This window comes from Hippoglossus stenolepis, chromosome 12 (assembly GCF_022539355.2).
Source record: "Hippoglossus stenolepis isolate QCI-W04-F060 chromosome 12, HSTE1.2, whole genome shotgun sequence".
NCBI lineage: Eukaryota > Metazoa > Chordata > Actinopteri > Pleuronectiformes > Pleuronectidae > Hippoglossus > Hippoglossus stenolepis.
Window position 1 is genome coordinate 16,616,954 of NC_061494.1, and position 25,434 is coordinate 16,642,387.

At 42.2% G+C, this 25,434-nt stretch overlaps 1 protein-coding gene across 6 annotated transcripts; it reads right to left on the minus strand.

Annotated features, from left to right (window-relative positions):
• Positions 1 to 122: 122 nt before the first annotated feature.
• Positions 123 to 25,199, minus strand: LOC118119389 (receptor-type tyrosine-protein phosphatase epsilon). 6 transcript variants are annotated; one of them, XM_035173317.2, is made up of 21 exons: positions 24,791 to 25,199; positions 17,994 to 18,252; positions 11,952 to 12,023; positions 11,131 to 11,227; positions 10,625 to 10,698; positions 10,051 to 10,187; positions 9,786 to 9,876; positions 9,535 to 9,611; positions 9,416 to 9,452; positions 8,987 to 9,084; positions 8,317 to 8,436; positions 6,786 to 6,949; positions 5,455 to 5,590; positions 5,116 to 5,265; positions 4,577 to 4,670; positions 4,188 to 4,264; positions 3,887 to 4,045; positions 3,595 to 3,720; positions 3,272 to 3,423; positions 2,173 to 2,308; positions 123 to 2,049 (listed from the first exon to the last, which is right to left on the minus strand). In XM_035173317.2, the coding sequence occupies exons 3-21, from the start codon at positions 12,016 to 12,018 to the stop codon at positions 1,975 to 1,977; spliced, it is 2,067 nt and encodes a 688-aa protein (XP_035029208.1). In that variant the 5' UTR covers positions 12,019 to 12,023; positions 17,994 to 18,252; positions 24,791 to 25,199; the 3' UTR covers positions 123 to 1,974. The 6 variants fall into 6 exon arrangements, 5 of the variants coding, with proteins under 5 accessions (XP_035029208.1, XP_035029211.1, XP_035029210.1 ...); XM_035173320.2 differs by having other exon boundaries at positions 3,911 to 4,045; positions 24,791 to 25,197; XM_035173319.2 differs by lacking the exon at positions 17,994 to 18,252.
• Positions 25,200 to 25,434: the final 235 nt, after the last annotated feature.

Consider the following 25,434-nt stretch of genomic DNA (forward strand, 5'->3'; position numbering starts at 1 on the left):
TGACAACACCACCAGAGCTCAAACAGCATTAAATATATATATATATATATACATACAAAAAAATCTTTGTATTGAATGCGTGTGTGGGAGGTTGACAAAAAAAGAGACATTAAGATGGAATCTGACGTTTGTCTTCATCTATTATTTATTGGTATCAGCTCTTAGCAAACAAACAGTAGTTCAAACCCATACAGATTCGAAAGGCAGAAACATCATTGAAACAAGATGCTTGTGCATTTATGTTACATCGGCTGCGAGGCCTGGCTGTTGCCTGATCCCCGTTTCTTATTCTTTCAGCATGACGGTACATTAAAAGATGTCGACAATGCAGTAAACCTTAGTGATGATTAATGACCACAACAGGAATTTATGTACACTAAATAAACAAAATTATCAGCGTGCCATAAACCCATTTTATGACTTTTGTAATAATGGCAGTAGAAACACAGTAGAAAGTTATTCACCCAAACTTCAGGCTTCCGCGCTTACTGTTCTACAAAGATGTAAGCAGAAGCCTCGCAAAAATATATGCTTTTGATTTTGCAGAAATGTTGGGTCTTGTGTTTAAATATGAAACTAAGACTAACTATCATAGTCAAAATATGTCCAAATGCCTGTGCATGCATATTTCATATTTTGGCGGAGCACTGGTTCTTGATTTCAATACTTTTTCACTGTCCCAGACATTTTTCATCTCCGTCCTTTTCATCTCCATCCCTGTGGACGAACAAGGTTCAGCTGCATCAATTATCAACAACTTCATGTACACCCAGATTCCTACACTCATCTGCAAGCTAAACTAAAACTATGGTACATTTGCTTTCAATATAATATTCTGAGGAGTGAATTTACAAACAATGAAAGGATCCTCACACATGAGACCACATTCAAAAACAATACACCTTTTAAAAATGCATCTATAATATTTCAATTAAACATAAACATCTGGCTTATCCTTATTACAATTGTGTCACTTGGTGACAAGTATTTCATGATCAGAGCTGTTTTCTAATCAATATGGCACTGCTGTATGCAAACATGCAAGTGTACAGTTGGCTTGTTAATATATATATATATATATATACACATCATATTTTTGTAAGCGTGGATTTGATACGTGGCTGCAAAACTTTTGTAAGAATGACACAATTGGATTCATGTCATAATGGATCATTTTCTGCCTGTTCCAATGTGGGCTAATTGCATTTTGCAGCGTCAGGCGCCAATCCACTAAGTAATATTGCCACAGGCAAAATAAAATAAAAAAAAAAGAAAGAAAGTTGGTGAAGTTGAATAAAATTGCAACAGGCAGCAGCTGTTAAGTTATTCACAGACAGAAGTGAGGTCGAACAGAAAGCGATATATATCACGACTTCTTTGTTTTTGTTAGAGCTAAAAACTAAATCATAAATATTATCCACACATGTCAGACAGGATATCCCTCAGCATTAATCAGCTCATCCGACTTATCAAACACACAATTTATTTTCTTCATGGCAATCCAATATTTTCAGTGGCAGCATAAAATACATGTAATAATAAGTCATGTAAACCAAAGGCATTGTGGTCAATAATAAAGAAGAAATAAATACCCTATTCTTCAACACATCAACACATTAGGAAGCGAGTAATACATTAGTATACTCAATTGTGTATTGTGTTTATAAACAACACACAATTGAGTATTTCCTCTATTTCCTCTTACACACTTTATTGACCCTAACAACGTTGCATTTACACTCATAAAATTATTCTTTGCTATTTTTTACATTATGATACTTGAAGATGAACCATTCCTGAAGGAGACACCTGAAGCGCAGATGTTTTCCATTATATTACAGTATTGTACAACAGTTTTTTACATCTGTGCAAAATGTAAAAAAAAAAAAAAGCTGGCGGTAGAAAACAACATTCAGAAAAAAATTGCATAAGTTAGTCAAACCAAATTATACATTAAACAATATCTGACAGCTGTTATTTGAAATTGGCGTAGTCTGAGAAAATGTCAACAAAATCCTGCACCACTCTGTAGCAGTAGTCGTATTGCTCCTGGAAGGGGAGAGTGAAAAAGGAAAAGTGTTAGTGTGCGAAAAATGGTTCCAAACAACACAAATGTGGATAAGCAGAGAGCTCTGGCGCAGCAGGTTTGATATTAAGTTGTTTTCCACCTACCACAGTCTGAACCATGTGTGGTCTCTGCATGCGTAAACTCTTGACTGTCTGAAAGACGTCCAGGAGGCCTTCAGCCTTCACCCTCTCCAGGATCGTACTGAGGGCGATGAAGGTGCCGGTCCGACCTGCACCGGCACTGAAATATATACGACAAAAAACCATCAGCAATCCAAACACACAATTCTCCTCCTGGACGTAACTTTGACAATGATTTATTGAGAAAGAAAAAAGGGCAATTTAGAAAAGCAGATTTTCTTTTAATTCTAACCAAATTTCTTAAACAATTATGCCTCAATTAAACTCTTGCAATCCGAGCAGCGCATTCTTTTTCCATTCAAATTAAAAAGTTTGCCAGAGAAAAGGTGACCTTTGGGTAATAGTGCTAATAATCATCCCCACTTAAAGAGAGGCTAATCCAAACGCTAACACTAATCAGTTTGGAAGCTCTGTGTTTGACTGAGTCAATGTTTACAATGATGGCGGGAGGGAGAGAGAAAGACAGGCAGAGAGAGAGGGAGCGAGAGCGATTTGGAAGAGAAGTGTAGAGAGACGTTGGGGATTGCAGCGGGTTAGCCCCGCTCCCGGGGGGCGGAGAAAAAGCTTTAAAAAGCCCCTCTTAGACAAGTGGTGATGAAGGAATAGAAGAGAGTGATGACACCATTTCCTGTCGTTAGCTCATCTTATCAGATTAATCATAGTGGGAGTCAGAGGAGATTTCACTTTGAGAGGTTTTAATTGACTGTGAATCAGTGGATTGGATCAATCCCACAGGGGCATGCTGCTTTAGAATCACTTCACCTGAAGCTAGGTTCTGATCAAAGCTTTCACTGCTAAGTCTTTATAAGGGATCACATAAATGGTTTAGGCAGAGAACACCAGGTCTACTGAGGCAGAATGTGGAATTTATTGTTACAGACATTTGTAGAAAAGAAAAAATGTGTCCGGAAAAACTGCAACTCCTTCCAATATCACTCCGTTTGCAGCGATCGGGTGAGAAACGCACAGTGAGAACGAAAGGTGAGTGGGCAAATATATAATGTAACACGCTGTATAGAAAGTCTGTGTGAAGCTGCAGGATTGTCAAAGTGAGGCTCTTCACCTGCAGTGCACGATTATGGGACGGTTTCCAGACTGCTGCTGCTGCCTCTGCACAGCCGCAATGATGTCAATCATCCCCCGTCCCTCGGCCGGGATCCCGATCTCAGGCCAGCCGTGGAAGTGGAAGTGTCGCACGTGCTGTGACTTCTTTTCCTGGTGAGATGGAAAAACGTACAGTTATTTACATCCAGATGAAAATGGTAAATAAAATAAAATAAAATAATTTCCCCACAATTTTAAATGCTTCGTCTGCAGGAATATATATTGATTAAAAACGTGTGTGTTAAGGATTTTTTTAATTGTTGAAATAAAAACGTTACGCACTGGTCTGTAGGTGAGCACCATGTCTTTGAGCGTGAAGGTTTCACACTGTGTATCAGCAGTCAGCTCCACGGAATAATCTCCAAATGTTACACTGCCCTCTGATGGCCAATACTGGAAGCACTTTTCCTGGTTTGGCAGGGTCAGATGGAAAAACAATCGAGGTACATTTGAGAGATTTATAGCCTTTATATTTTTTTTCATATTTTCACCACATAAACAATATAAAACAGCGACATGTGTGCGAGGAAATGAAGCGGCGGGATACAAAAAGATGCTGCTTAAATGCCTTTACTTTTGCACGAGTACCACACTGTACCTGCTCCCTCTCTTTGAGTTCGGTGAGCGTAACGATTGAATGGCACCTCCACTCCCACACCATCCTCCAGAAGTCCTCCACTGTGTGAGACAAGGGGCCCTGGGTTGCGATAAAATAGTCCTTCTGCCTGTAGCCCTGGAGGGCAGATCATCCAGTAAACAAGACTTGAGAGTGCGGCAAACATAATATTTTGCATTGTTTGTAAAGGCAACAATGAGCTTTATATAAACACTTCTATGGGAAAAATCTATACAGGAGGTCGTGAGGGAGTGCTTACATCAATAAAGGAGGCATTGATGTAGTCGGTGAACTCCTGTCCTCTTTTCACTGAGAGTATTACTCGGTTGAAATCATCTGCAAAAAGAAAAAGACTTTCCTAATAAAATCAAAGTTGGAGGAGGCTGATAGAGGGAAAATCTGCAAAGTGAAACTTCAACCTATATAAGTTTTCCCTGTAAAAAGTTGTACCCGAGCTTTCACCCCCTCATCTGGCAACTTTGAGTCAAGATACAAGCCCTGTTTCAATGTCATTGATCACACAGACACGGACGGATTAGCCAGATATCTGTGTACGGCATCCGCGGAATCACCAGCAGTGTGAGACTTTGATGTTGCTTCGGATGTGATGTATTATGAAAGTGTTCGGCGTTTCAGAGTGATCCTTACACGGGATGATTTGAAGCACACGGTTCTTCTTCATGTTGGCGGGGAGGTTCCCAGTTCTCATGTTCTCCTTCATTATGCGAACGTTGGTCAGCTTCTGACGGGGGTGGGGGGGGGGAGAGAACACGAGATGAATGACATGATCAAAAAGTTGATTTTCATCTGTGCGGGGGAGACTTTTGATGCCAGGGCAAAAACTAAAAAATGCTAACAAGTAAAAAGACAGACGCTGGACAAAAACATGTCCTAATGGTTGAGAAAGAGAAGAAGAGGAGGCATTAGGGGGTAATTTCATTCAGTGTTTAGGGAACTGTGAGGAACAAAAATGAGAAATTTTAACCAAGCTACAATAAATTCTACGTGGCAGATGGTGGTGCCATATAAAGTTTTAGTTGATACAAAGCATTGTTATTTATGTTACTGCTGCCACGAGCGGCACCCTGGGCAAGTTTTCCATGAAAATATACCCATGCAGGGCGCAGGCCGATGGGGACGATTCATTACTGACTGAAATGTTTAAGACTGAGCTCCTTTCTTCGTACCCTGAACTCCTCCTCCAGGCCCAGCCTGTCGTGGGGCGCCCTGGTGTTGTGAAGCCTCTGCAGATGGCCCTCCAGAGAGCACACATCCAGCTCCGTGTCTCCGTACAGGTAGTACTCCAGCAGAGCCTGGTAGATGAAGGAGTACTGCATCTGAGGAGGGAGGAAAAAAAGAACAACGGCTGGAGGAAGTGGAAGCAGCTACTTTCGCCGCCAAAGTATTTCCTACACTGACATGGTTGTTTTTTTTCCGCGTGTCCTCGCTTGTTTGTGCCGCGACTGGAGCAGCGAGTTGAGCTGTCAGCGCGAGGAACAACAGATCGGAAGAGGGTCAACACTTACATCTGTCTGGATGAGTTGACAGCGCTGCTCTCGTATTCTGCTCACAGAGCCGAAGACATCCACCCTCTGGTCCATGTGCATCATGTCGATCATGCTGTCAATGACAATGAACGTCCCAGTCCTCCCCACCCCGGCACTGCAGAAGCACAAACAAGAAGGAGGCCCAAGGTCTTCACTGTCTCTTGCACACACACTGTTTTTATATCGGCCGAAGAGCAATAACAACAACATCATAGAAGAAACTGTTTTCTTCCTAGAAAAAAAAAAAAACGGCGATGATATAATTGCAGAGAAATGCTTTTGCGGTCTCGCTGCTTGTGTATAGCCGTTGTATCCCTACTGTACTCCAAACATAGACGTGGGCCTGGAGCATGTGTAAAAGAGCTTCACCTCCGAAGCCCAAACAAAGTCCTAATAGATTTACAAGAGTCATTTGAGCGGACGACACCTCCGGGAGCACAGAGCTGGGATTCCACAGCGGGGCGTCCAGGTCTCTTCAGTGGGCCCCATTCAAGAACAACAGTCCCCGAGCACCTGTTGCGGCAGTTGCTACAATCAGTTGCAGATTTCTTTTAGTGGGGTTTTACAACGATTGACCCGACAAACAAATGCACATACCAGGCGAGCCAATAAAGAACGTGTCTGGAAGAGATCACGTTTTATAATTCCCTCAATTCAGAGTTTTATTTGGATCTGCACTCATAAATATCAATCCCCTAAAAATATTCTCTGTGAAATCAACACAAATGTTGAAAAACGCCTTGTGGTTCAAAGATAAAGATGGAGAAAATAAGAATTTCCTGGATCCATGTTTTTGTATTATCTACTTTACCATCAAACCAACCAACAAACTGACAGCGGTGAAAACATAACCTCCTTGGCAGAGGTAGAAATACATGTGCTGATGGTTTAGTTCACCTACAATAAACTTTACTTTATCTTTCTTTCGTATTCATTTTACCAACAATGAAATTCACCTATAAGTTAACTTGTTTAATCTACCTTTTAAAATTAAATACAATTTTAGAATTTCACCTTCAATCTCTTATTATCTTAAAAAAATGGAGCCTCAGGCACAAGCACTATTAAAAGAGTCTAGAGCTGTTAATTATTTAAACAACACATTTCAGTTTCACGCACATATTTGCTGCAAAACAAGATATTCATCACCTCCAAAGTGTTTCCTCCTCTAAAATGGTAAATAGAAGTAAAGAAGAAAAAAAGCTTCTGCACTCTCCTCTGCAGACTGTGCAGCAATTCTGCAATGGACTCAGATTCGCTTCATATTTCTCCTTGTAAACCATATTTATATTTAATGCTACGCGTCTCACCTGCAGTGCACAACAATGGGTCCAGCGTAGGACGGATTGACAGCCTTGACCTTCTTGAGGAATTTCAGCATGCCTATGGGCGAGAACGGCACCCCGAAGTCTGGCCAGCTGGTGAAGTGGAGCTGAGTGACCAGCCGCGGAGCCCGGGGACCGTCGCTGCCCTGCTGTGAAGCACAGACACACAAAGGTTATACCTGCGCAGAAATATCACAGACAGCAATCATTCAAGTGCCCTTCTGTATGGAGCCAGTCGAGTAAAGCGCTGGCACCTGCTGGGAAAGTAACCTCAGACAATCTGCGAGATGTATTTGTCATTTTGTTGTCTATACCAGAGTCTAATTATTGAACACGTGTACCGGTTTGCGTCTTCCTCCCGCGTACGTCTCGTGAACTGTCTCCCGGGAGAACGTTAATTTCATTCTCTTGAACACTCGGTTGCTCTGCGTTCAGAGGGAGCAGAATGTAAAAGCAGCCGGTCTGTGGTTCTCGTGCTGCAGAGCTACGGCACAGTCGCAGAGAGTCGGGGAGGATCTCTGCACTTCTGCGTCTTCAAATGGAGAGCGGAACAAAGTGAATTTTTCAATCTGAAGGGCTCGGCGGTGCACCGAGATGGCACCGAGCTCGGCAATCGAAATCACCAGAAGGGAAACACATGATACCGCCTGTGTGTAAAAACTTGTAAAGACGACAAGATGGGAAAAACTGCAGATTTGTACAGTGTTTACTGTACATTAAATACTCCAACCCACTGATAATTGTACGCTGTGTTTATCACCTGCAGTGTATTCTTTAATTTTCTGCTTTTCATTTATTCATTATATTTTATATATTATTACCGTTTGCTAAAATGTCCTTATTTCCTCATGGGGAACATTAGTTTTTTTGCACAATCTTAATGCAGCTTTGCTTCATTTAAATTTTTAATAAGTATCTCGCTATTATCATAACAGATGTTTATAGCAAATGAGAACTATATTAAGAACCATATTGGAAAAACAGACTATTATTTTCAGTCTAAATAAAAGTGACATTGGATTTAATTTTGAGTTCTTTTATTAGGGGAATATTTTCTTGTTCCGTCTGTACAGTATTACAGTGATTACATTTGCACTGATGTGTTGGGAGGAAAGTCGATGCTGGAGCAAATGAGACACTGTTATATGTTTTTAAATAATAATTATGTTGAGGAAGTGAAGCATTAATATCACTAATGTTCTGATATGCAGATTTCAGGGGCGGGGGTGGGGCCAGGGCGGGGCCAGGGGGGGCATTGAGCTCGGCTGAGGAGCCCCTTTAACGTTGGTATATTTTTTTATAAACTAATCACTTACTTACAATACTAAGAATAAATATAAGCATTTGTTAAGCATTTTATTTTCTAAGCTTTTTTGAAGTTCACAATGTGCTTGAACAAGGAACAACTGCATGGATGTTAGATATTCAATTGATCCGAGTGCAAATTGTGGCCCCCATATGGCCCGGGACTTAAAATCCTAGCTCCGCCACTGGCAGATTCAAATGTTTTACTTACATACTGAACACAGAACTTCCTGATGGTGTAGTCCACCAGCACCGTGACGTCCTCCATCGCCACCCTGACGTTCCCGTACATCCAGCAGCCTTTCTCCGGCCAGTACTGATAACATTTGTCCTGAGGAGAGAATCACAACGATGACAAGCTTTTTCCTTGTTGGACCCACAGCGTCTATGCCTCTAACAACACACAACAGCTGTAACACGCATATGAGCTTGTTGTATTACTGCGTATATTGTTTGCACAGAAACGTGTATGCGACTTGTGTATTTCACAGTCCAATTGAAAAGCAATCACGGGGACTTTGTGCGACTCTGTCAGTCAATACGATCTTCACGGCAACGTTTCAACTCATTAACTAGATTCTCAGACTAATTATCATGAAGCCTCTCAGGATCTTATCAACAATTATTCCGCCATTGATCCCCGATGCCTCTATTCTGCCCTATCAAACCTGCTGTTGAGCTCTCAATTGATTGTCCCTGTGAGGCTAAATTTAATGCCACGCTGCGTGACCTGCCTGGTGTCTGGGAAAGGGGTCAAATAAATTATGCTTATGACTTTGGTTCGGGAGAATACAAAAGGGGTTCACGGGGATTGGGCAAAGTTCAATGTATAACACGTCCTACGCGATGGGGTTGCAGAAGGAGAATATTCTCAAATGAACCTCTTTTCTTTCTTTTAGATTCGTCAGCATCACTATCGTTGTCGTTTTCTGTTCCCAAATCATCCGCCAGAAGTCGGACAGCGTCTCGAGTTTTGGGCCTGAAACAAAATCATGAATAGAATTAATTCTAATAGTCATATACTCAATTATATGCATGAGAAAAAATATTTAAAATATGTTAAATGGAGTGTATTTTACACTGTAGAAGTCACATTCTCACACACATTCATACAGCGCTTCTATTTGCTGCAGGTTTTTGTTTCCTCTCACACTCTGATGTCAGGGTCAATTCGGGGTTCAGCATGAGGCATGCAGACTGGAGGAGCCGGGGATCGATCCGCTGACCTTTTTGGTTAGTGGACAACCCTCCTTAACCCCTGAGCCACAGCTGCCCCAAAAATACTAAACCAAGCCAAAATGTACATTCACCTTGTGCTGCAATGAACTTGTTCTTCTCTTTATAACCCTAAGTGAACAAAATACAGAATCAGTGATCAGTTGTTCGGAGCCCGATCTGCATTTAAAGCTCAAATTGAATTCACGCTCACATCTATGTACGATGCGTTTATGTAGTCAGAGCACAGATGTCCATCGAGATGATTCATCACCACTCTTGAATGATCGTCTATGGAAAAAAGAGGAAAAAATTATATAAATCAACAACCTGTAAATAAAAAGTCGATTCTTATTTTTCATTTCAGCCCACATCACCTTCTCCGTTAGATTTAGAGATGGATAAAACTGGAAGCCTAAAGGTCACATGAATATTGTTTGCTTCAGAATATGGATCTTCACTCACATGGTAAAATGTTTGGGTATCTGTTTTTCTCTCTGTTGTGCTCTCTGCTCGCCTCCTCAAAGGACCCATGGTGGTAGTAACACGGCAGCGACTATAACAAGAGAACCCAATTCCCGTGAGGTAAAAATAAAAACCGCGGGTACACAGCCGACTAACATAACATTTTATTACTAGTTTTCTTGCTCTGTGCTTGCAGGACAAAAAACAAATTGTACTCAGGTACAGAACATAATGTAAAGTCCAAAAAATCTAACTCTGGGCTCACATTGAACTCTTCTCTGAAGAGTTTGCCGTCGTCTGCCGAGCGTAACCGGTACTCCTCCTCCAGCGAGTCCAGCGGGATGGGGAAGTACCTCTTGGATGGCGAGGGAGATCGGGGGAGAAGGACCACTGTCTGCTCTCCTGCGTGTCAAAGAATATATGGCGGTCAGACGGCTAACGTCTCCCAATGGAGAACATTACAAGCTCTCGTAGCACCTGCAAAAACAAGCCCGATGGCCATTAAGATTTCCTACTTCTGTGGGTACGAGACAGAAATGATTTCTTGAGTCGTAAACATGGTGGTGCTGCGGCTGCTGCTGCTTGAAACAGAATTTGGCCTTTGTGTTTATTTATTTATTTTTTACTTGAAGTGAAAGTTTATATGGCTCCCTACGTGCTGGGAAAGCTAAGGAGATTCCAAAACCATGCCAGCTACGTCGGACTCCAGATGGTGGAACTTTTCCTATAGTCCATAAAGAGTGTAAATCTACAAATCAAATAAAAAAAGGAATAAAAAGTAAAAGACTGCATTACATTTTCATGCACCGGCGGTTATATTGAGTACAGCACAGCAGTACCTTGTTCCTCCAAGAAGCCATTCGGAATCTTTTTATCCACCGAGGTAACGAGAGCTTTCCTGTGGTTTTTGAACCTGCAGTAATGACACAGAGAGAGAAATGAACAAAAGAGAAGATGTAGACCTTTCTAAATAAAAAAAGCCAAAGATTAGAGAACCCTGAGCCGTCAAGCAAAGCTGAGGCAAAGAACAAATACCAAAACTGATATCAACCATCTGAGAGAGGCAAAGCTGTTCCTCCTCATGTCGCCACCTGACGTCTGAAAGAAAGACTGTGTGTTTGTGGCCTGGCCTGACCTGACCTAGTTGTTTTTTTTGTTTGCTGTCTTACATGAGGTGCAGCTGTCTACCCATAAGCCACTGCACGCCGCCTGCCTCCACACCACCCCCGCCCTGATGCCTTGACCCAACACACACACACTCAACACGCACATTATAAAATAGAGGGAGAGAGAGAAAGCCGTGAAATAGAGGAAGTGACTGTGTATGCGCAGACTTATTATTCACCTCAGACAGTAGATCGTCAGCAGGACAACGATGATGAGAAGCAGGGATATGACCAGAGTGGAGGGGAGCACATGATCACCCTGGTGGGTGGGGTTTTCTGGATAAAAACAAACAAACAAATGCATCACATTAGTTTTATCCAAGAATACATTCAAACATATTTCTATATTTATACTATGATATTTATAGGGAACATTTGTCCTTATTTGCTTCCTTGCCAGCTAGATAAAAACAAACCACACCACTCTCGTGTCAGCAACTACAGCCAGGACACAATTAGCTCAGCTTAGAATCAAGACTGTTAGTGTGGCTCTGTTCAAAGGTTAAAAAGGTTAAATTGGAGGTTTACGTGTTGGACTTTTTCTTTCTTGAAGCCACCAGACTGAGAAATAATCTGAGATATAACATGATGAGTGAATTTAAGATATATATATGTTTTGGTTTTACCTTGAAATCAGATGTTTTAGACAAAGTAAGGACGTAGCATCAAAACCCCTGAATACATTAGAGTTTGATATATTTATTTATTCAAATTTTACATTTCTCTCTTCAGAAAAGTTAAATAAACAGCCCCTAGTTATAATGTGACTGTTAAAAAATCTAAATTTAACAAATACAAAAACTATAAAATATAAAGAAAATATAAGAATTGTATAAGATATAAAGAAAAAAACTATTTTTTGCAAATAGATGTTGATCCAAAAATGTGATGTGATTTGATACGAGGAAATTATTAAATTATTTCATCTTTCAAAAGTTAAGATCTCACTTTCACATCTGACCTTTGTGTACAATTGCTTTTTAGATATTGCAACAATTACCTGCAGTTTGGTTCTCATGAGATGAATTATTCACGGCGATGGAGATCCCGATCAGAAACAACACCATTGTCACTGTGGAGGAAAAACAGAACAATTTACCTAGATGTTTTACACACGTAATTCTTCACATGTTCCACCAGGAGGCGCCACACCAATATGAAATGTGTGCAGGCTCACAGAGGGCAGGAAGCAGCCGCTCAGCTTTGATGAGGCTCGAGAGTGATGTCTGTGTCTCTCTCTCTCTCTGCTGAGCAGGTAAAGTCCTTGTGGGAAACCTGCTCGCAGCCTCGTCCTGTCAGGCCGACTTGAAAGAGCAGCAGCATATCAAATAACCCCGGGTATTCAGACATCAAACCCGGGGAGGAGGCCTTAACGCGCAGGTGACACACAACCGCATCCCCCACGGAGCCGCTGGATTTCACAGTGGAGTTGAGCTCAAGTGGTATTTTTGTCAGAAGCCGTCTCATTTTGCTGTGATGACTTTGATGTGGTTCGGCCTGGCAGAGCATCGAGCTCAGGGACAATAAGAGGTGATCCACGCTGGTGATGCCTGTTTTTAAATACAGTGGACAACGTATCTCGTTTTTCTTTTCAACGGAATAGTGATACTGTTCAACAAGGTTAACTCAAGGTGCTGTGGAAACATATGTATATAGGTTGTACTGTCGGGTATGTGAAGAAGAGCAGATGGTGTTGTTTCCTTTTATTTCATCCATCCAACCATCATCTATAGCGCTTATCCTTTTGAGGATCGTGTGTGGAGCTAGAACCAATCACGGCTCAGATAGCATAGGGATGTGGGACACCTCTAGTCTTCTTGTAGCCCGGACAAAATGGACGGAAAAACATGCAGCGTCTAGGTAAAGTGTAATCTGGATGTGAATTTAAAGTGGCCCATGTGGTAAATATGGTGAAAATAGCACAAACTTAATCCAGGACACCTTTGGTTGACATGGGGAATTGCTATGGCTTTACTTGTGGCCCAGATCTGGCAAACCGCCTAAGTGCCGGCAGTCCGTAAGGTATGTAGGCCAGATGTGAGATGTGGGCCGGATAAAGGATGTGGGCCAAGTTGGGGCCAAAACAATTTTGCTAAGTGGGAGCTGACAGTGGTTGAGAGGTGGGGTTACTACCGGCCAGTCCCCGGTGTATCGCAAGGTCAACATACACTGACAAACAAGCACACGGTCAGTTCGAGTCTCCAATTAACCAAACCCAATCTGCATGGCTCTGGACTGTGGGAGGAAGCCGGAGTATCCACAGAAAACCTTCGCAGACACGGGGAGAACTTGTCATCTTAAATCTCAGCTTCTTCTTTTTTTGTCCCTTCATTAAAACACCTCCCTCTTTCCATCCCTCTGCAGTGAACCATCATTTTATTCTAAACCACATTCACACTCTCCCTCTGTTCTATTTCATTGCTGGGAGCCACTGCTGATTTATTTGGGGGCGAAGCTCTGGGAGCGACTTTCCAAAAGGAAGGCCCGTGACAACTTCCTCTCGACTGCACCAGAATTAAATTGATTCCGACACATTATCCTTGTGTCTTATTATCTCCAAAAAATGTAGCAGCCCATTTCTCCAAACTCACATCCATCTCCTCCCTCCTCGTTCTCCAAATGAGAGGGTGAGAAATCACAGAATAAATTGGGCGAACGGGGCAGATCTGTCTAAATGGCTTTGATGGAATAAACGAGAGGAGCAAGAATTGAGTGCCCTAATTCATCCTCTGTTCTAAGTTCCCTACTCGTTATGGAGGCCATGAGACTGGATGGAATAATTCATTGTGTCAATTTAGCTCTTCCAGAAATGGGTCATCTAGGGGCCTAATTTGTGATCTTTCAGAGAATGTCTTGCACACAACCCCAGGGGGTTTCACATAACTATATCTCCCACAGCTTTTGTAGAAGGCAGAGCTACATAATAATCCTCTAATAATGTGCTCAAAAACCAAATTCATGTCAAAACTCATAAAGTAACATTAAAACAACAAATTAGGAGCTCTGTTCTCTGCTCATTATAGAGACTCTCAATGCAGCAGTGCTACACATTGGTGCACTAAAACGCCCTCATATTCATGTCCTATGCCTATATTTCAAGTCTACAATTCAAATACTCCTTACCCTTACTATCCAGGAATCATAGTGATGAGCAATATCAAAATACACAAGACAGCAAAACACACACACACACACACACACACACACACACACACACACACACACACACACACACACACACACACACACACACACACACACACACACACCGGCCTTTACTCATTTCACATGTATGCATTCCTGTACATACGTCCCGCAGCCAAAGGCTATGTGTTGCATATGGGCCTCACTCTGTCGGAGGCGCCAATTCTGTGTCCGGTGCTAACAAGCTGACAGCGTCGGCACCTGTTCCCCGCTCTACCCCACTGTGCGAGTCACATCCACTCACTCTGACCCATCCTGTGGCTCCGTGCTGCAAGGCACGCTGTGCGCACGGGTCACTGCACGGGCCACTGCAAATCTGTCATCTCCTGGCAATAGCTGCAGTATGTACAGCGTATATATCTAGGAAATCAAAGGAGTGAAATGAAAAATGTGTTGAATGTGCCACCACTATAAGTGACTGCACTGAATGGCACTCAGTAGAGCGCACATCTGTCAAGGTGAAACAGTCCCCTTGTGAAACCACATTTAGATTCGCTAAATCTAAATTTTTTATTTGAATCTGCATAAAATTCCACACATTCATAAATATCAGTCCCCTAAACAAGCCTGACAAAGATCCATGAATTATTGAAATCAACGAATTAAAAAACAAAAACATCTGCCCCCCGATCCAGATCCGCACCTAAATTTAAAGGGTTCTTCCCACATCGCACCACATCCTTCCACCAGGTTATGTTTTGCGTAATCTTGCTTACTAACAAACTAAAAAACAAAACAAAAAAGAAACTGGAAAAGAGAAATATATAGAACTGAGTCTTATGTGTTGATACAGTATAAATATCAGACATCTTATTACACTATACTGTCACTTATCAACTCATTTTCTGAGGTCAAGTGTCCAGAGCCAGAGCTGCTGTTTTGCTGCTAAAAATATTTGGCAGCAAATTCAAGGTTGTTAATGACACTGAAAAGCTTTTCAGTGTCATCCTACACAAACAAAGCATCAGAAGTCCTTGATAGTAAACACAGTTTTTACATCTTCAGTTCAAACTCAGAGGCCTTAAAAAGTGAGAAACCTGCCGAGTCACGGCGAGGACACGACTTCAGCTGCTGTCGCTCATTAAATCGCTGATTTGTGTGACGATTTAGTTTTTTTTATCCTCTGGATTCTTCTTGAAAAGTCCACATTCCTCTTCATTTAAGCAGCCATGACTCATTTTGACCTCATTATTCATGCCACTTACTTTACACTATTTATATAACTTAATTAGCATGTGACATCATCCGACCTTCATATGAAAGATGAGTTGCTGCAGAGACCCGTTCCAAACAAGGAAAAGATGCTTTGGTATAATTGGCCTCGCCATCCCCACCAGCTATTGCATCATTCATTCCAGGTCCCTGCTTCTCTTTCTGTTTTAATGAAATACTAACATCAGTGTGCTTACCTCAACCCCCAGCACCTGCTTGACATAAATGTTCCTAGTAAATTAAATTATCCTGCATCACTTGAGTCTGGAGTGCAGAAGCACATCAGCCCCATTCGCGCATGACGTAACGCTAACATTACGAACGGAGATGATGAAGCTCTGCGCGTGAAACCTAACCCTCCCTCAGTGAAAAAAAAAAAAAAAAGCCTCAGTGAGATAAACTCACTGCAGACTTCCAATCCCAGGAGTCACAGCACCCGAAAATGAATCTGTTCTGCCTCACGCTGAACGTCTCCCTCACCGCGGCTCACACGCGAACAACCTGAAATCGAGCCTCAAAGAAAACTGACATCAGAAATAGAAACGCCAAACCAAAGAAACGTGTCTTCTCCTTGTGGCGAACCTGCAGCCTGTTCTCTCGTCTTTATCATTAATTCAAACTAAAGCTGCGCAGGGGAAGGTTTCATCCCATCATGAAACATGTGGCAGGATGTAACCGGAAGGCAGATTTTCCTCAGCTTCAACGTAAATATCACAGTTTGAAACAACGCAAACACGTCCCCATGCAAACACCGCTACATCGTTTTGAATATTTAAATCACAGCACGAGCATTATACCTCCCTGCTGAGCTCCCGACCTTAGTTAAACCTCATTTAAATAAGGAATGACATGCACATTTTATCCGTCCACAGATTATCTATACTGCTTATCTTTTTTGCTTATCTCACGGGGGGGGCCGGAGCCAATCCCAGTTGACATCGGGCCAGACACCCTGCACAGGTCGCCATCGTATCACAGGGCGGAGAAAACGTGGGTAAAGCAATGACAAGATGATTTTCCAATGGGAATCGGCTGACTATAAGATGATCAGCTGACATTAAGGTTTTTATATGTCATATTAAAATCTGTAAAGTAGTGAAAAACCTGAAAACACGTTCAATCATATACCTGATTTCCATTGGTACTTTATGTGACGTGTCATTCCATGAAAGAAATTGAGCTCAACCCTAAATAAAATCTGCACTTACATTGCTGATTCACATTATTATTATGGATGCATGTAGTAAATTCCAGCATTCAATGGACCCATAGAACCTGTTAGTGGATATACTGTATTTACCATGTTCAGTACTTTAGTTCAGTGTGTCTGCAATCAGTCCATTGTCTATACAGATATTTCCATCAGGACCAAAGTGGTGAACCATCTGACCGACAACCCTATTCCATGAACACTTAACCAAATTGTATACTGTCGCTCCACCACACCACACGTCTCCCATTGCACAGCGACTGAAATATGACGTATGGCACGTAAACAAAACCTCTGACCCGACCCTGCTAAAAGCTCCCTGCAATTGAAATCACTCATTTGAAAAATGCATGATTTCTAAATTATTCAACATGTTCCATCAGTGACACTGTGTATTCAAGCATTCACGGATATTTGCCACATGTAATGCATGTTGAACTATGGATCCTGATCTGATCTGGAGCTACACTGCTGTGTATGTGTGACAAACACCAGCGACACACAAAGAATACTGTTAACAATATGGATGGCCTTTATACTGCCGGGTAGCATTTTGCTTTAGAATAAAGATAAAGAATTCTGTGTTTATAGAGGTGGTTGAAATGATAAAATTGGATATAAAATACAAAAACAGTGTATTAGAAAGATAACAGCATCCAATCCTGTCTCAGTTTTCCCCCAGATCAATACAGCTTCAAAGACAGATCCACATTTTGTGCTCGGCACGGAATGGATGGCATGTCTTGTACGCAGAGAGATAAAAGTTACATTTTTTTTTGTTGTTTCCAAAGAGAGGAGGAACAAAGAGAGCAAAAAAAAAAAAGAAAGAATACCAGAAAGAGCCACCGCTTCCATTGTCAAGTGCCGAGGAGAAGGATGGAACGAGAGCACAAACACATGTCAGTTGAGTGTGGCAGCAAAGAAACGAGGAGAGCAGAGATGAGAGGGATGAGAGGGGAGGAGAGGAGGAAGGAGGGGAGCCTGAGGAGATAAATGTCTAGATTGTGGGTTCAGAGATAACAGCCATAATGGAAGACATCCTTGGTACACAGACGCAGTAAAGAGGATGAAGCTGCACTGTCTGTTAAGTCACTGCTATATCTTCCAAAACAGAGGCTTTGCAACAACGCTGTCTTTCAAAAAAAAATACAAGATTCTTACAAAGCATCATATAGAGAAAACCTCCTGTCAAAGAGACACGATACTGTGGAGGATGCTACTGTATCTGTAGCTCATCTTCTCAAACTGCTGCTCGGTTAAAGGTCAAAATAATCAATGGGAAGAAATGATGTGAAATCCAATTAGTCTCACCCAGAAAGCAGACACTGTAATTATTGGATTATTCCCATTAATGGAATGAATAGCAATTGATTCCCTGAGACAGACTGTGGTCAGATGGATTATTAAAAGACTTACATTTCCAAGTAAAGCCAGGGAGATCTGGTTTCAGTTGACCCCCTCAGTCCATAGCATCCACGTGACACCACTTCCTTGACTGTATTGGATTTACTGGGGTTTTCTACCCGCAGGCATTCTCTTACTCACATCCTCTCCGAGGGATTCGATAAAAGTGCGAGATAAGGAGATGACTTGAGGTTAGTGGCGGTGACTGAGGTCGTTCTGAGGCGTGTGGGGGCTTCAGATTGGGATCAAGGCACAGAGGGATCATAAGAACCTGCAAAAATAAAGCAAAAAACATTGGTTGAACTAAAATCCAAAGCAACTCTACATGTTACTGAGACAGACGAGCTTGAAATGTGGTAATACTCAACAACAGAGAAGTGGAGTGTGTGGGAGTATGCATCTGTGCATGGTTTGTCTTTAGAGTACGACTATGGACTGCAATTAATACGCTGAGTTAGTGTGTCTGTGTGTGTGTGTGTGTGTGTGTGTGTGTGTGTGTGTGTGTGGTCCAGGTATTACTCATATATTATCATAACATTATGGGGCCAAAGAGCAAATTCCCATAACGTAAATCATTACATTTAAAGACATGTTTTAAAGTTAAATTAAGGTTAGGATTAGGTTCAGGTTTGGTTTAAATTAGGGTTAGTGTTAGGCAAGTAACTGTTTAAGGTAAGAGTTAATCTCCAGGATCTCAATGTAAGTCAATGTAATGTTTGTGCTGTACATGCCCGATGTCTGTTTACTGCTTCGTTCTCTCCTCTGCTGCAACTCACAGAATCCACTGTAGCACAGCAAAAACATTAACAAGCTATTTATCTTCAACCATGCAAAACTAATTTGTACCAAATTAAAATATGTGTGTGAGCTCCTCGTGTGTGTGCCAAGGCAAGAATGATCTTCAAATCTAATAACTGTAAAAGCACGAGAGTGGTGTTCACAAACTGTTCTTCCAAATTAAAGTTACAGCCGCCCACGGCCCTTAATCCGTCCTCGAGTGCGACATGGACACCACATAAACTATGCTGGAATTAATTCCTCACTATTTACACAAAGACGTTACTGTGATGTTATTCAATCGTCGAGCTTGAGTCTGGGAAGGAAAGCACGCTCCTCTTGCCCACTCACTCCCACTCTCCCAGAGCCCCGCTGCCCACAGGTGTGTGAGACACAAAGCCATATTGTTAACACTTGGCCGGCGTGACGCAGCCGAGCAGAGAGCAGAGGAGGTGAATGAGTCACCGGACCCGGCTGGATGAGGCCTCAGTCTGAGCTGTGGCGAGGGACATGAACGGACGAGGTATGGAAAACACCTCTCTCCCCCCCTGAACTGCTCAACTTTTCCTAATTTTGCAAAAATAATTGCCATTAAAAGGCACCTACTTTAACCTGAGAACTGTAAATCTGGTCAAACAGTCCTTTATATGATTTAGTTTACTTTCATAAAGTTGGGGGGGACAACTAAGACACAAATTACACTTTTTCCATTATAAGAAACAAAAGTCAAGTTTAGTCCATAAGCCAGAAGAGATTTCATTATCACTAAAGGCAGGAAAATCTAGTTAATACCTTTGAAACAACACTTATCAATATGTGTTAGTGTGGGGATACTCAGTTGCCTGCAATATGAGGTTTCACCACTAGATGCTACTAAATCCTGCACACTGAACCTTTAAAGAAACACTATATACTTTATATGAGAAGTGTGTAACTTACAAGAGTAATGCTGAGCTGTAGATCAGAAACTATGAGTAAATTAAGAACATCAAGAACAGTGTTTGGTGTATTTGTTACAGTGGCAGCTCGTCTGGTTCAGGAAGCATGGGATCATGGGTAATATCCATCGTTTAGTTGTTATAGTTCAGTGTGAGGGACTAGGAAGTCAGATGTCCGCTCAAAATGTTGATAGGGTTTGATTTTCTCGATAAGAAAACCGCTCTATCACTAAAAAGCACAATTTGTCCCCACATTTAGCTGCAGAGGTCGCTGTTGCTCAGTAAAAGTGACATAGCATTGCTTTAAGAGAAGTCTACATTTACTCTAAATCATCTGTAACCAGCCCTCGTATTGTATATTTATATATTAAAGTCTCTCTCCGGCTCATTAATTCTATATGTGGATGTGGTAAATGTGGCGATGCTAAAAAAAGGTCAAGCTGAAAACCTTTATGGAGAAAAAAAATCTCTCTCTACACAGCTCGGGTGACCTTTGACCTGGCCCACAAACGTAAATCTCGTCACTGAACCTGTCAATCAAAGATGAGCGAAGGAGCGACCAGGCAGAAATGGTAATATTAGCAGGGATCTCCGGATCTGAGCCTGTTTCAGTTCCCAAGTGGAACTCGCTGCCTTCTTACACACTGTGGCTGTTCTTTAAAGGAGCAGCGTTGTTATACAGTGGGTTTAAGAAAAGTTCAGTTAAGCACCGATACAAAGATATTAATAATAGATAAAATAGGTAATGTGCCTTACTGAAGTGACAATACGAGAACTAGGCTAGTCATGATATATTATTATTAATTTTAAAAAGCCCGAGCTAAATGATAATGGGTATAAAAAATGTATAAAATACGTTAAGTTATTCATACCGTATTTCACTTGCCTAAAAGTCCTGTGGGAGACATTTATGAAACCGTCTTCATCTTTTCACACAGAGCATTGTTCTGCACACTCGGGCCAAAGGAGACGGAGACGTGCTCACGGCACATACGATTACTGCAGGCACAGGCACTTCCTTTCTGTGCCACTCTGCCCATTGACTAAGAGGGGAAACATGCAGATCATTAAAGTTTTACGGCAGTGCAGTCATCACCCAGCACTCTGTGGTTCGATCATTAATTCATACCCAAACAGGCAACACAGGACAGCAGCTAAGCACGACTGTAATGCCATTTCTTTTATCTATTATCACCGTTAATAATTGAATACGAGTTAAATATGCTATTGTTATTGTTTTAACTGTGGTCAAAATATATGCACAAATCATATGTGTGCGATTCACAAACCCCACATATTCAGTGAATTCAATAAAAAAAAAAAAAAGTTTTTTACTCCACTCGCATGTTGGCATCCTGACACACAAATCCAATATTGATGTTTTTTACCCCGGAGTCTCACGTTGTTTCCTGATATGATGAATCCACACTTTTATTCATAATGGGGGTAAACCAGGTCTTCAGAGAGCAGACGGGTGCAGTAACCATTCATAAAGCTCAGTGTCGAGAGCGAGTCGAGACTGTACTTTCGACAGTCGGCTCAGAAAATCTAATTTCACACTTGCACGCCGGTTCAGACGATGGTGGGTGTCTGTATGGTTGTAAATCCGGTTGCAGAGAAAGTGCAGAAAGGGCAACAGCAGTCAAAAAGCAAGATAAAGAGTTGTGTCTTTGACAAAATACACTAACAGATGTTTCTCCCTCAGTGCTCCTGCAAAGAGGAGCCAGTTTGAGACTTCATATAACTCCCTGCTCACATGAATCCTGAACTATGACTGACTGGTCGGGACCTGGGCCTCAAACATCAATGCTTTGGCTCTAACAGCTGAGATATATTACTTTTTTATGGCTTAATATCAGAGGATGAGCAGAGTAATCCCCAGCTTCAGGTTTGAGAACTCTGTAAATGACACTTCTGGGGCAGAGTAAAGGTGAAACCAGGGACACAAGTTAATAAGCATCGCAATCACAGCTTCAACACTCGGCTCGACCCAGGATAACAAGTTAGCTCCTTTCACCAGAGTCCAGTAAAAGTGATAAAAACACTGACAGAACCAATGCAGTTCAGTCATAACCATAACATACTTACTCACAACTCACAACACATCCAGATACTCACAACAAATCCAAGTACTCATAACAACAGCAACGTACTCACAACACATCCACATACTCACAACACGAGTTGTGAGTATGTGTTGCAAGGTTTTGTTTAGTGCAAGATATTTGGTTGTGTTGTGAGTATTTATGTATTGTGAGTATTTGGTTCTGTTGACAGTATTTGTGTTGTGTGGATTTGGTTGTTGTGGCAATTGGCACCAGGGTCTCCCATAAATTCAAAAACTCAACTTAAATTGGCCAGAATCTTCTGCTGGCTTCTTGGCTCAGCTCTCTCCAGTCTCTGCATGATTGTCTTCATGTGTGTCTTCATGTGTGTCTTCATGTGTGTCTGTGTCTGTCCTCATCTGTGTGGCATCTCTGCTGCTGCCTTTTGAATCCAGAGAGTTAATTGGCCAACTACTCTCAGCTGTGCCAATCAACTGTCCCTGGTTCACCTGGAGCTGCTGTCTGAGCCACCGCCACAGTTGTGTTGTGACGATTTAAGTATTGTGAGTATTTGGTTGTGTTATGAGTATTTGCAGGGCGTTTTCTATTTGCCACGCATGTGTTGTCAAATTGATGAAGGTGATTTGTCTGTTTGCATATATTGTGTCTATTTGCACGAGTTTTCTTAAATGGTAGTGTGTTGATCTTTCAGGGCCAGCGTGTGTATGGTTCTGTTCAGTTTTACTTCCTGTGACTGCTTCACCACGAGTGTCGCCTGAAACATCTCTATCTGTTTAAGTGCATTAGCCGACATTAAAATGGACACTCGCTTTCTTCCCCCAGGGCGACAACATGAGCACCACAAGTCATGGTCGACTGAAGAGCCACTGACCGTGGGCAGCCTGCAGCTGAGTTTGAAATAGATGTGTTAATGATATATGTCAAACAGGAGCCAGACTCAGAGTCAGAGGTTAAATGTGAAATAAGAAACTCTTTTTTTCTAAATGTGGTTGTGACAGTGAAGTGGACGGTTCTTCATTAAAATGTGTGGATGCAGTGACTGAGTGTTTCTAGCAGAGCCTGGCCTACATCCAGCTGCATACACAAGGAGCGCACTCATTTACATCCAACACACTTCATCATAATCAACACTGCAGAGACAGCCAGCCAGACTGCAGTGCAATCAAGTGTTTCATAATGTTTCCTTTTGTTTCACCAAACAGCTTATGGCACTCAGTGGGTACATGCAGACGATCCATACACTTTAACAAAGTCTTTATCTGTGATGGTGATCGCTTGTTTCAATGATGTCCAGTAGAAATGGCAGGTAAAGATGGCAACTGTGACAAAGGTCAGAGAGTTCGAATCAGCGAATTATGAAAGGTAAGCACCCAGAAACTCTAATGAAAACAAAAGATGGCTAGGTTAAACTCTGAGTAGCGCAAATGACTAAAGGTCCAAGTCATGATTAAAGAGTTTAATCAAGATAATACAAAATAAAATGGTAAACCAGATGTAGTGAATTTAAAGGTGGTTTCATGAGGGACTTTTGGGGTTTGGCCTTTGACATTCTAGTCTTAAACGTGAAACAAAATGGATTCCAGAGCCATCACATGACAAATTAGATGTTAGAATATTGTGAGGCACATTAATATGCTCACACTGACCTATACTTTATCTTCTACCTCCACTCCCTCTTCTCCCTCGTTGGCTTTTTCCTCAGTTCTTCTCTCAGCCCAGATGTTTACACTTGAATTGAAGTATTGAATTCGCATTTATGACCATCACCATCCATCATCTATGGCAACCTGTGAATTACCCCTCCAGCACATGGGCGATCTCACGAGTGTAATCAGAGAAGTCATGTTGACTCAACAATAACTAATGTCTGCCTACACACACTGTCACATCAATGTGTCATATCAATGTATAACACTCACAGCAGCCAACAGTCACAGATTTGGCTAAAGCAGTTAAAAACAGGCCAGTGTGTGTGTGTGTGTGTGTGTGTGTGTGTGTGTGTGTGTGTGTGTGTGTGTATTTAAAACAATGAGCATAATTCTCACCTTAGGATATTGAAAAGTCATCATGAGGAAATTAATCTTTGCGTCTATCTATAGCTCTCGTATTCCCAGGGCGACAGAGATGTGGGCTACGTCGCCTGGTATTCAGACGACACACCAGGAGCATGAAGTAATTCTAAAATTAACAACCAGCTTTTATTAGGGCATCCAATCGGGGAGGGAAGTGAAGGTTGAGTTATTGTGAATGAGGGACATTTATAATTCATGTATGTTTGCTCATGTGCTCCATATTGACGTGTCAGTATTTGTGCCACATTGGGAAATGGTGCAAATATACAGAAAAACTAAGAGATGATGTGTTCTGAAGATGTTTTATTTTGACACTAAAACTCCAACATGCCTTTGCATTAGCTCTCAGGTGTTACCTGACGCTGCTGAAGCATCCAGCATGGCTGCTGTCGTGTGCATCCTACAGGCCCCTGTCTACTACGACATGTATACTACGTGTAGCATCCTCAGTCTAGACCGGTGAGGATGCTGCATGCTCGATGCGCCCATTCAAACCGATCTAGATTTTAAAAAAACAACACCCATTTCTCACATGGCTCTGCTGTAAATGTAAAACACAAGTATCGATTAAAGGGGGGCGGGCATCACATGGGGCACGCCGGTGGTCGCAGGGCGTGAGGATTTGCTCCACTAACCCATATTTACGGGTATGTTCCATGTTGTCTGTGTGGAGGAGAGGCGGCGTGGGCGGAATACAAATACCCATGATGTAAAAATCCCTGTTGGCCTGCGTCTCCTGACGGTGTTGGAGCAAACGCGTAATTTCTTAGTGAATTACAATGCGGTGTGTTTATTATAAGGTACATGGAGCATAATGCATCAGAGCTGCAATGAGAGGGGTGTTTAATAAAAAAACAAAAAGGAGGCTGCACTGGTAAATAACCAGACACACGCCAGTCGGCGTTTTACGCATAAATCCGCAGATGGATGAAAAGGTACCGGGTTGTTTTTCTTACCGTGGTTCTCTGCGGTGATGACCTCGCCTCACACGGCGCAGCGGCTGATGATGATGATGGTGGTGGTGGTGGTGGTGATGATGTCGGCTTGTGTCTTCCCTGCTCGCCGCGACGTCTTCTCTTATTTCCTTCTGAGGATAACAAACCGCGCGCAGTTGTCGGATCATCTGACCGCAGCCGGCGATGAAAACACGCGTCTAGGTTCCCCTGGTGAACATGTCTCCGGCAGATCTCCCTGAGGATGCCCGTCGTCTTCTCCCTCTCCCCCTAACTATAGCGCCTGAGCCGAGCCGAGCCGAGCTGAGCCGTGTTATGGCAGCCGGAGTGGAAACGGTGGAGACCCTCCCTCCCCTGGGCGCACAGCAGCGGATCAGGTGGACACTCCGCATCCTTCACATTCCTGCACCACTGGACGATAAAGGGCAGTTTTGTGCGTTAAAAAAAACACTCGTTCTTGTTGTTTTTTCGCCTTACGGTGCTTGACATTTCAGCTTGTGACGTTTGCTCAATACATTAAGAAAGACTTTAACATTCCTGCAGTGTCCCTCTTGAGGTTTGCATCATGAATTCACATTGACCTTATCAAACTCTGTGTTTTTTACAGGCCATATCATGCCACAGTACAAACTTACATATCCATTGAC

Excerpts from the sequence above, each read along its gene's own strand:
- LOC118119389 (XM_035173319.2), bottom strand. The coding sequence starts at position 12,018 with ATGGTGTTGTTTCTGATCGGGATCTCCATCGCCGTGAATAATTCATCT. Across the intron at positions 11,228-11,951 it reads TCATGAGAACCAAACTGCAG|AAAACCCCACCCACCAGGGT; the intron begins GTAATTGTTGCA and ends GTTTTTATCCAG. Across the intron at positions 3,721-3,886 it reads AGTGTGGTACTCGTGCAAAA|GAAAAGTGCTTCCAGTATTG; the intron begins GTAAAGGCATTT and ends CTGCCAAACCAG.